Source organism: Sinocyclocheilus rhinocerous, unplaced genomic scaffold (assembly GCF_001515625.1).
Source record: "Sinocyclocheilus rhinocerous isolate Xijiao unplaced genomic scaffold, SAMN03320098_v1.1 scaffold2134, whole genome shotgun sequence".
NCBI lineage: Eukaryota > Metazoa > Chordata > Actinopteri > Cypriniformes > Cyprinidae > Sinocyclocheilus > Sinocyclocheilus rhinocerous.
In genome coordinates, this window is record NW_015652303.1 from 442,928 (window position 1) to 454,935 (window position 12,008).

The window sequence follows — 12,008 nt, forward strand, 5'->3', positions numbered from 1 at the left end:
TAAACTAAAATCTGGAGATCGATTGATGGCTTCGTCGTCCAATCAGACAGTAAAAAAGTATGAAAGGCGGAACTTAAAAACATTTGTATCCAATCAGAGACTTCAAAGAGAGAAGTTCACAGGAAAGATGTTGAGACATTGCGAAATGTCATATGATTGGTTAGTCAGTGATAGTAACACGGTTGAAGCCATGCCCTAGCAACAGTACGGGTGACTCAACCCCTAAATCGCTCATTGGTCTGACGTACACTATACAAGCTGCTGTTTGGACAGAGGGAGATGTTGGGCGTGTTTTCTCATAACCTCGTTTAGTGAACTGTGCTGGCAGCGACAAAGTTGTTTCTGGATAAAAGAAGAAGAAGAAGACAAGCGGGATGTTGGACAACACTGGACTGTGACTGGAGCATTGATGGAAGGAAGTGACGGTAGTACCGGAAGTGATCCAGAGATGGAGGAAGAATGTAGCGGTAGGAGTTCAGGAGCAAATGATTGGAGTAAAATTGTTAATCGTAAAAGAAAGAAAAGTTGTAGACAAGAATCGGGAACTGACAGTGAAAAAGACAGTATGCTGGTACGGACAAGCAAGGAGGATTTCAAGGTACTGATGAAGTTTGCAGATGTCTATGCTGACGATGGAGCGATATGGAAAAGGGGTCGTAATGTATCTCACGTGACAAGAGTTATACAATCAGCGGTTAATGAAGTGGAAAAATGGGCTAACAAATGGAGTTTTCGACTATCGGTGACTAAAACTCAACTAGTCTGTTTTGCGAAGAGGAATCATATCCCTGAAATAAAAGTGAAGTTATATGGACAAGTACTTGAACAAGTTAAAGATATAAGATATCTAGGAATATGGATGGATCCCAGGTTGACCTTTAAGATACATATTAAGAAGTTGGTAGCTAAGTGCAAAAAAAGTAATAATATACTACGATGTTTAACAGGAATAGAATGGGGAGCTAGTAGGAAATCTTTACTAAGAATATATAGTGCACTGATTAGGTCAGCAATTGATTATGGATGCATAATTTATGGATCTGCTTCTAAATCCTTGATTAAAAAAGTAGAAACTGTTCAGGCACAATCTTTAAGAATATGTAGTGGAGCTTTCAGATCTTCTCCAATATCAGCCATACAAGTGGAGGTGGGAGAAATGCCTATAAGTTTACGAAAATTGAAATTAACTATGAATTATTGGATAAATGTAAAAGGGCATTCAGAATTACATCCAGTAAAGGACATATTGAAGGATTGCTGGGAATATGGGAAAAATAAAATCAAAAGTTTTGGTTGCACAGCAATTAGAGATGCTACGATCTTCACACTCCAGTCCAGTTGGTGGCGGTAATACACCATAAGTTGGCTTGTCAACCGCCATAAAATCGTACAAGAAGAAGAAGAAGTTGTTTCTGGAAGAGCTCGGCGAAGGGAAATGGTTTTCAGAGTCAGGTCTCTGATCGTTTACCGAGCTACAATCACATTAAAATACTAATGCAACTCACTTATTCACGTTTAAAAAGTTAGATGTTATTTAGTTCATATTTATCATTATATAAAACCATCGAAGTTTGCTGATACGCTAATGACGTCTAGGGTGCGGTCGACTGTGAAATGGTCATCCTTGTGCACTACTTTTGTTCAAAGTGGCTACTTTCTAGAAGTTTAAAGCAAGACTTTAAAATAAGTTTTTCTGATTTTGTAAGTGTAAGAAAAATATTTATATTTGCGTATATTTATAGTGTTCAAAATAATTTACAATTTTTTTTTTTTATTATTTGCAATAATAGCTGGAAATGTAACGGCTAGAATACAATTCCATGACAGCTAGAAATATTATAAAAACACTTGCTGCATAATGATGGCTATCACAAGTTGTTCTTTGTCGTTTTGTCCTTGCAAGAACTTGGTGTTAACAATTCAGCAGAATTTGCCAAACGTGTTCAAAACCAAATGTTCAAGTTTACAAGTCACAAAACATGTATTTTATCCATTTTCCATTTCTGAATGTTGTTAACATAAGTCAGCAGAAGGATCTATTTATCTATCTATCTATCTATCTATCCAGTTCATCTTTTGTGATTCTCAGGAGGGGAAAAAAAAGGTTACCTTTTTTTTTTTAACCTTAGTTAGACAGAGTATAGCCTACCTATAAAGGTTGAGCTGAGGTGTTATCATTATCACAGAGCAGGGAAAAGGGATAGTAAACACATAATTTTTTAGACTGGGAACTGAGAGAGGGGAAAGAAGCCAGAAAAAAAAAAAACAAGAATGAGACCGAAAGCAGAAATCGCTGACCTCCGCTCACTCTATAGACAAAAAAAAACAAACAAAAAAAACACAGCTGTTTCTAATTGGTAACTCGGCACCGACTGCTGACCTACATTCTGCTTGAGATTCTGATCTCAGTAAAGGAGAGAAAGAGAGAGGGAAAAGGAGACAACAAAGATGAAGACTGATTTGTGGAGGAGCTGAATAGGTGACTGGAAAATATAAAATAAGATAATTATTAAGCCTGTTTTAATGAAAATTTTTAAAACAGCTTTATGTGATTTATTAAGAAAGCAAACAAATTATTTGTTATAAGCAAACAAATGATTAAATTACAGTTAATCAAAATGTTTACTTTCTTTGGAAAGTTCAGCTCAAGAGGTCAATGTTGGATGGTTAGTTAGATCAAGTATTACAGTTCCCTGTACATGCTAGTTGAAAACATTTATACGGCCCTGCATGGTGCCCAAACCACCATATGGTTAATCTGGCCCTGCATTTCTCATCTGTTATCTGAACACCCTCTATTCAAGTAAATGCGATGACAAAATAAAAATCTACCACTGTTACTGATATACATCTATAGACAAAATAAATAGTTCTTATTAATAAAAAGTGGTGTGTGTGTGTGTTTGTGTATTTGCGTGTTTGTGTGTGTATAATTTACCATTTAAATCATTTATTTCTCTCGAGCAAAATGTTGTTTTGGATCCCGCTGGTCTGAAACAACATGACAGTATAAGTAAATTTTTTGGTGAACTAGACAAGAAGTACTTCTCTGAGCTACATGAGGGAAAATTACCATTTCGTTTTTTCTGAAAATACATAAATCTACGGCTATGATGTGATGTCTATTAAGATCATGCCAAAACATCTCAGTTGGGCTGAGGACACAACTTCGGCCACTACAGAAGGCATATTTTCTTTAGATGAAGTCATTATGTTGTTGATTTACTCCTGTCCTGTCACATCACCCAAATTATTTTGAGCTTCAACTGGTGGACCAGAGGGCCTCCTAGAGAGAGAGAGAAAAAACAGTTTATCCCCTAAACCATAATGGCCTTCCAACCATACTTTTTATGTTGGGATGAGGTTTTGATGTTTTTAGGTGGGGCATGTTCAAGATTTCTATGAGTTTTTACAGAAATTCTGCACTATGCTCTTGCAGTCATATTTGCAGGACCCCCAACTCACAGAGCAGCAGCAGCAGTGAACTCTCTATTTATAGACTGTTAGTCTCACTGATGAACATGAAGGCTTTTAACAATACTTTGTAAGCTTATGCAAGTAAACAATTCTTATCTTAGGTGTTCTGAGAACTCTTTTGTGACACATGGTTCACATAATGCTTCTCATGAATAGCAAACTCAAAATACGGGTTGTACAGTTAAAGAGGCTTTGCCTAACATCTTGAATCTCACCTCACTGACTGAAGCGGACTTTTAATTCCATTTAACGTTTGTCTTTAGCCTGCTTTTACATCACACACTTATTCCATGATGTACTGTCAATGTTTACATAATGTACTCAATAAAAAAGACATATCTCTGTTTGCGTGGTTTTTATGCAGATTGTCTGTTGTTGTGACTTTAAGATTATATCTCATTTTATGACTAATTTCTGCAGAAACCAGGTCAATCAAAAAGTTTCACATGCTTCTTCCTCCAAGTGTATTATACAGAAATTGTGCACAGAAAGCTAGGGGGTTATTTTATATTCTTTCTAGAGGACATCAGGGAGTCAAAAGATCTTTTAGATAAAGTTCGAGGCAAGTGGTTCTCAAACTATGATTTACGACATGAAAGTCATTTAAGAGAGAAATATTAAAAAAATTCCATACATGCCCTCACTTTCCACTGGTCACACAAACACACATTATTGGTTGTCTCATTTTATTTTGTCCAACAAAAGAACTGAAGTCATCAGGGGGGGGGGAAATATATTATAAAATATCATTATATTCACCCTTAAAATCTGGATGCAGATTTTAACAATGTATCGATAATATAACCAGTCTGGGACAGTTAACCAGTTGGGACTGATGGCTTAATCTATTATGTTTTATAAGTCTATTATACTTATTGTATTTCAATTCTGTATTTACTGTAATTTTGTACTTACTGTATTTTCTTTATGGTACATTACTTTGTAATGTATGTTGTTGTTTAATAAATAAACCTGAATTTGAACCTGATTATAAGGTTTCACAGTAGCATGATTTGTCTTACAGAAAAAAGTTATATTAACCAAAATATGGCATTATGTTGGTCCTACTACTTGCAAAATATACATTTTCTTAATTTTGGAAAAATTAGAGCCAAAAAAAAATCAAGGCATAGGCAGAGGAAAGACTTAATACTATCTAGTCAGAGAGAATGAAAAAAAGAGCTTGAGGCCCACAGCCTTTGCGTGCTTGGGAATGTGTTTCTGCAGCCCACAAGTGCAGCTGTGCACACCCTACTTAATGGACTCAAAAAATACAGAGGCAAAGTCAGCATATAACCTTTCTGTTGCACCAGTAACTTGGACAACCATCATCTTCTCCTGCTTCCTACATGATGCCACTGACCAAACTTCTGTGAAGTTTCTTTTATTGAATGCTAAGGAAAATTACACACAACCTTGTGGAAATGCAGCTTCATCTCTTTCTTTCTTTTATAAATAAATACATACATAATGAAAATGTCTGCTTCAAAATTTGGCCAATTGCTTATTATAGTCAATTGAAAAGAGAGAGGTTTCATTTGTTGAATTAGGTCTACTGAATTATAATCAGACATTTTAATTAATCGTTGTTTTAAAAATTACAATTAACGCACGCGCACTCACACACACACACACACACACACAATAATAAAGAGGTTTTCAGTAATGCGTATGAATGAATTTCACTAAGGTTGATCAATGTTTTTCATTTCACTAGTGTTTGTAAGAGGTTTTTCAATAATTATGGCCTATACGGCCCCTCATATACACACACACACACACAGTCTGGTTAGCTATCCTTGTAGGGACTCTCCATTGGCGTAATGGTTTTTATACTGTACAAACCGTATTTTCTGTCGCCCTACACCAACCCTACATCTAAACTTACCCCTCACAAGAAAATTTCAGCATTTTTACTTCCTCAAAAAAAAAAAAAAAAAAAAAAAAAACTCATTCTGTATGATTTATAAGCTTTTGTACAAGGTGTAGGTCCCCACCTTGACCCCATGAGTCTGTGTGTACAGTATTCAAGTCCCCACCAGGATATATAAACCTGTACGTACACACACACACAATTAAAGTATAATACTTACACCAGATATGGATCGTGTGAATTATCCGTCTATAGGAATCAGGTTGGGCACGTTCTATTGGAAACTATCAGTTTTCATTATGGTGACAGCGACGTCTGGCGTCGTTCTGGGGAATTTAAAGACTCTGTTTTTATTCAGTAGAAAGCTGAATATTACACACAACATAATAAAACAATAACACAATAGTACAGTTTTGGTAGAGTGAAAGACAGAACTCCAACCAAATTATGACTAGACATCTTTCCTTTCAATGCGATATTGTATTAAACAGTATTTACTTGAAAAACAAATAGATCACTAGTAGCCTACGAGAGAGAGAGAGAGAGAGGGGTGACTGATCAGATAGCAGTCTGTGTGGATGCTTACAAAGAAAAATAGGAAATTATGAGACCGTCAAAAGAATACCGTTTGTTTGATGACCAGAAAGAGTCAGAGATATTTTAAATAATACAAACCTAAATTACATTATGGCCTAATATTTTAAGCTATTAAGTAAGTAATTGAGTATACCGCACACTGGTAATATCAGAATGCGGACAATTACAAAAATTGAAACATGTTTACCAAAGAAACAAACTCGTCAAACTCCGCCTAGTTTGCCTTTGCTATGAGATTGGACAAATTGTTTTACTCCTGCCCCTTCATCCACTCCCCGTTCAGGCAGCCAAACTACGAATCCAGTGTATGCATCTCATGAATATTAATTTGGTGGTGCTGACGTTGCTTTGTACGTTTCCTAAAGCGTGTGACAAGTCACGTAGCCTAATTAATATTCATGAGGCACAAGCGTCGCTCATTCGTTTACTGTCGAACGGTCCACATTCTTACTGGGCAAAGGACAAGCTACTTAATTAATATGCATGAGGCTCACGCAACGCATGTGACGTGCTATGAGCTGTCTCAAGTTGAAAACACTGTCCATGTTATTGCTCCCTCTCTGCAACGTGCGTGCTGCAGTGCTAATGAAACAATATATTTTTGTAGACCCTTTTGACTTGAATAATTAAACAAGATACTTTTGACGGATCTTCTTATTTTCCTCACTCAAGGACTGTTTACATTACCAGCAATCCTACTGCTAGATTTTAAGTGACAATCGAGCCTTCAATTTAAGGTGAGGCTAAGCTCAATGCATTTACGACCAAAGCGCAAATTAAAACGGTCACATCACTTCTTCAGATTAAATACTATGGATTTTTGTTGCTTATGTAAACCACGTGATTTTGCACGTTTGATATTGATGTGGTTACAACTTGTTTCCGTGATCAGCAGGCTTAGGAGGACGGTAAACAGGCGTATAATGGCGACTGAGATTGAAGCATGGATCACTGGCCCTCAAAACGATGGTACGAACATTAAACCTCTGGTTGTCCTAAAAACTGCTCATTAATGCATTCAACTTGCTTTTAGCTTATTAATGCATGTTGTAGTTGGTATTTTACCATGTCGTTTTTGCAGATGACATGGGCTTTAGTTGCAGTCATGTTCCACCATGTGCTCTGGCAGAAGGCTTGTATATCGCATATGTGGTATAAACTCTTAGAAAAATAAACGGTGCCTTACTGCATTAACACCAGGATTTCAGTGGATGTTATTTTGAGAGCATAAAGACAAGCTAACTTTTGATTGCAAAACTTTTTTCGGAAGTTATTTTAATTTCTCTTTTAGAATTTTACAAATAAAGCGGCCAAACATTTTTTTTCGTAGATTTAACACAAATGTACTGTCGTTCATAATGTAAACTCTACATTTTAATTCCAAAAGATCGTTAAACGCAAGGAGCTAGCATGAAAAATTGTCATATTTATTGCTGCCAGATTGACTTAAGAACAAACCAATATTGAATTGCAAGTTGTGACATTTCTTTTCTAAAAATCTATTTATATTTGATCTTGTAAACAATAAAATCATTAAATGTCTGTTAAAAATTTGCTACAATATTTAACACTACGCCCCCTTGCTGAGATACCCGGATGTTTTTCCTTCCACGTGAGTTTGAATAAGTGTTTTGTAGATTTCATTTCAGAAATACATAAGTGCAGAGGTCCAGATCAGTGTTATAGATAATGAAAAAAAGTGTAAGAATATAAAATACAGAAAATCAGAAACACAATTTCCCGTAAGCAACAGACATGCAGATATTACATAACTATTAATGCACATACATAAAAAAGAGATACATTTAAAATAATAAAGGTATTTGAATTCAGATATGTATTTGCTTATTTTGGCTGCGCTGCATAAGGAACTCAAACAAAAATCCATGATAAAGTACTGTTTTTGAAGCTCCTGCCACAGTCTTCCTGTATGACTTGTTTATTGACCTAGGACCTAGGTCTAGTAATTTTACAGTCATGCAACTTGGTTTTTTGATTGCACACAGAACTTGACTTCAGTGAATTTCTCTTTTCTGATAGCTGACTTTAGCATATGAATCATAATCGACCTGTGTGTTTATTTATTCTGTTTTTAATATTTGTGTAGTTATATTCAAAAGAATTATGTGTAAACAAAAGTAATTGTTTAAAAAGGAAAATGTAAGAAGTTTTGGAAGTCTTACAATTTTAACAAAAAAAAAAAACCCTACAGATTTTGGTGTTTTATCACTTGGTCTATTTAAACTGTTGCCTTGTCACTGTTTTGCGTTTACATTCTGTTTTGTATTTAAATAAACAGTAAATTTACACACATACTACAAGAGTTCATTTTAATGATTGTTTGCATTCAGTCCTTCTCTTTACTGGATTGGATCCAGTTTGATTAGTTTGATGAATAGCAGGCGTACATTACAATGCAGACACAATGAACAAAAAATAGTAAATAAATAACATGACACTTTTCATTGGGGTTGATGTATTTACACTTCCAAAAAATTGTTAATGTAAATTAAGCAAATTTGTTATTTGCATACATTTTGAGATATGTTTTGTCTCTATGATTCTGTGATTATTTAGCTGTTTTTCCCCCTGCATTTTTGCAGCAAACAGTAAAAGTAATTTTGTCAGTTGCAATCAGATAGTAGTCACATCAATATGAAACAATACCTCTCATAAAACATGTGTATATTTGTTGCATAGTGCTAGCTAGCAATATATCATGTCACCACGTAGAGTACTGGAGGAAAAATGTTTAGTTGTCTAACACACTTAAGACATGTACTTTTCATATACCTTTTTCAAATTGCATTTGGCCAGGTTTTAATTTAGCATGCAACAAACAAATTAGATATTATTGACCCCATACTTATGAATACCTGCCTATTTGTGGATCCCTGTTTTTTCATGTAGTCATAGTGCATAATGTGTATTGCACAGACTTGCAAGACACATTTGCACTACAGACTGTATGTGTTGTTGTAAGGTGGGTCTAGTGTACACCCCGAGAAGATGTCAGAGGTGAATATGCCATAGTTGACAAAAACGGATAAGACTTTTACTTTTATCACAGCAAATTCTCCTTATTGACAGTTAAACCGCTGGTTAAACACACCCACCACACCTCCTGTTTTCCAACTTACTTAGTACTCAAAACAAAAAGAAACCAACATAGGGTTGTTATTGAGACACACTTTTTTTTGATGTAGTACAGAGCTCCAGACGTCTGATCAATATCTGAAAACTTTTAGTGGATATTTCTGCAACATTTCTGCTTTGGCGTGTATGTTGTGTTGCTGTTCCTGGCACTTATGCAGATTTAAACACTAGTAGCTACAGTGTGGTTTCTCGTCTGACTGTAGCTAGTATTTAGGACGAGAGTATTTATTACCATGTAGTCCACTCCTACTTTCTCCTGTGAACGTGTCACCCCCCACCCCACCCATGCGAACTGTACACTGCTATATGTAGAAAGGCTTGGCAAGAGCAACAGCAAGGCACCGAAATAAGCAACGTCAGCTTATTTCTGCCTTCTGTACTACTGCCTTTAGTTATCCTTCTGTAATCTAGTGAAAGCAGAGATAAAATTGTTGCGGTTTACATCCTAACATTGTTACAAACCTGTATGCATTGTCGTTTTTGAGTCTGTCTCTTTAAAACTGAGTAGAGCGTGATTTAATAAACGTATAGCCTATTGTGGGATGAACTCAGCTTATATTTATAGATTGAGTGAGACCTTGACCTAAAAGTGGACTCATCACTTTTTATATTATAAGCAGCAGTGCTGTTTTAATGTTATTTATATTCTATTATAGTTTTTATTCATGTATTTTATTATTATTTTAGGTGATTCTTTTTCAAGGTTTATCTGATGTGAATGTGAAACCTGACCAGGTGTGCTGGAAAGACAAATATTTCTCCATAACAAAATGTTCTTTTCGAAATGTTCTAATCCTTTATAATGCAATTTAAAATATCAATATTTGTTTTGTACAAGTTTTGTAAATGTTTAGTTAAAGTGGTATGCCTACTATGTGATGTCTGAAACTTACCTTTTGACATAAAATTTAAATGGTAAATGGTGAATTGAATATTTTTGGTCTTGAATTTTTCATAAGCCTCATTTGTATATTTATTATTTTATTCTTATTTATTTGTTCTTTTACCATGCACATTTGTTATGTGAAGCAACTTAATAAATGAGGAAAATCACAAGCAATTTGTCATGAACAGGGTTTCTATGGGTCTTAAAAACTTTTTAAATCTGAGTAGAAAATCTGAAATTCATAAAATTATGGCACTGATTGTTGCTTTCACTGCAAAAAAAAAAAAATCTTCTTTAGTGCTTCTGTCTTGTTTCCCAATTCAAATATACAAACAAACATTCTTAAATCAAGATTAATTTACTTGAGATGCAAAATGACTGTATGAAGTTACAAAATGAAGTGAGTGTGTGCTTAAAACAAGAATAAATATCTGTAAATAGGGTATGAAAATTCAATTTAAAGGGAAAACAAGTTAAGTTGATTTTTCTGAGTGCATTAGCAAATATTTTTCCTTGGTTTAATCATAAAGTAACTTCGGTTTGAGAAATGTTCCAAAGACATGTCATTTTGCTTTTCCTATAAATTGCACTGGAAAACAAGACAAAAATCCTGAGAAAGATAATCAGATTTTTTAGATTAAATTTTACAGTGTTATAAAAAGGTGCAATAAAAGTTCTTTCCATATTCTAATGGTTGGGAGCAGAGTTTGTCTTTAATTTGCTTTCATAAAACCTGCAGGACAGGAGGCCTTTCTGTGTACAGTTTGCATGTTCTCCCTGTGTCTGCGTGGGTTTACGCCGGGTGCTCCGGTTTCCTCCCACAGCCCAAAGACATGCAGGTTAGGTTAATTGAACATTCTAAATTGTCCCTGGATATGTGTGTAAAGACAAGCCTTGTGTATGGATCGACTTGTGTATGGATCAACTGGTTCTCGCCATGAATATAGCCATAGATGCTGGATTGGCGTTAAGAGAGAAATAAACAAACAAACAAACATAAAACCTGCAGAAACCCTGGTAAATGTAATAGTATTTACATTACACAATCGCAAGTTCAAAATGTAAGCTACATGAGAATACAAACTAAATTAAATCTGCAAGCAGCGATGAAAGGGCCCTCGCACCCGGGCTCACCGCCACCCGGTGGCTTTTGGAAAAGAGCAAAGAGTGGGCAATATGCATTTAAAGTGGTAAATATAAGAGGAATATGTCAAAGTCATTTATATGCGCCAAACTTCCTGCTGCCAGCTGTTCCAATAGGGTCCTCACACCATCGGTGCTCGGGCCCTAATTACTTTGAAATACAGAGAAGAAAGCAGATGTCTATGGTGTTTAGCTGGTAACGTATGTTTGGCCATTTATCTAAATAGTTATCCGTTCGGTCTGTCTTGTACAGGTGTGTTCTCACTTGAGCAAGGGAAGGGTGAGGAGGATGGGTCTTATGGCAGTGAAGATCTGAATGAGTTGGTGGTGAATGGGAACTGGACTCCTCAGGAGAAGGCCCTGCATGAGGCCAGACTGAAAGCTAAGGCTAAGCGGCGCCTGCGCAAGTCATCATCCCGGGATTCCAACCGGGAATCATTCTCTGATTCGGTTTCAGGAGAGCTTTCTACCGATCCACACAGCCCCAAGAGCAAAAATGCTGTAAATGACAGAAAGTCACGGACTGGAAAAGGTCGGGGACTGCCCAAAAAAGGTGAGATTGTGAAATATGAATTTTTTTTCAAGTGCCCAATTTTAATAGTAACTTGAGTTATTTGTTGTGATATGAATCTTAAAGGGGTCATATGACGCTGCTAAAAAGAACATTATGCTGTGTATTTGGTTTAATGCAATGTGTTTAAAGGGGTCATATGATGCTTTTTTAAAGATCATTATTTTGTGTATTTGGTGTAATAGAATATGTTGACATGCTTTAATGTTCAAAAAACACATTATTTTTCAAATACTGTACATTATTGTAGGTCCTCTATGCCCCGCCTCTCTCAAACGCTTCGTTTTCTACAAAGCCCCCTCCTT

At 35.7% G+C, this 12,008-nt stretch overlaps 1 protein-coding gene across 2 annotated transcripts in view; it reads left to right on the forward strand.

Annotated features, from left to right (window-relative positions):
- The first annotated feature begins 6,460 nt into the window (after positions 1–6,460).
- The window catches only part of LOC107714648 (programmed cell death protein 4-like), a 19,994-nt gene continuing 14,446 nt past the window's right edge, over positions 6,461–12,008 (forward strand). Inside the window, exons 1-3 of one of the 2 annotated variants that reach the window (XM_016520574.1) lie at positions 6,461–6,684; positions 6,840–6,916; positions 11,386–11,685. In XM_016520574.1, coding sequence (XP_016376060.1) covers positions 6,871–6,916; positions 11,386–11,685 — 346 coding nt within the window. In that variant the 5' untranslated portion in view covers positions 6,461–6,684; positions 6,840–6,870. The remainder of the gene's footprint in view (positions 6,685–6,839; positions 6,917–11,385; positions 11,686–12,008) is intronic. The other variant, XM_016520573.1, reaches the window with a different exon arrangement.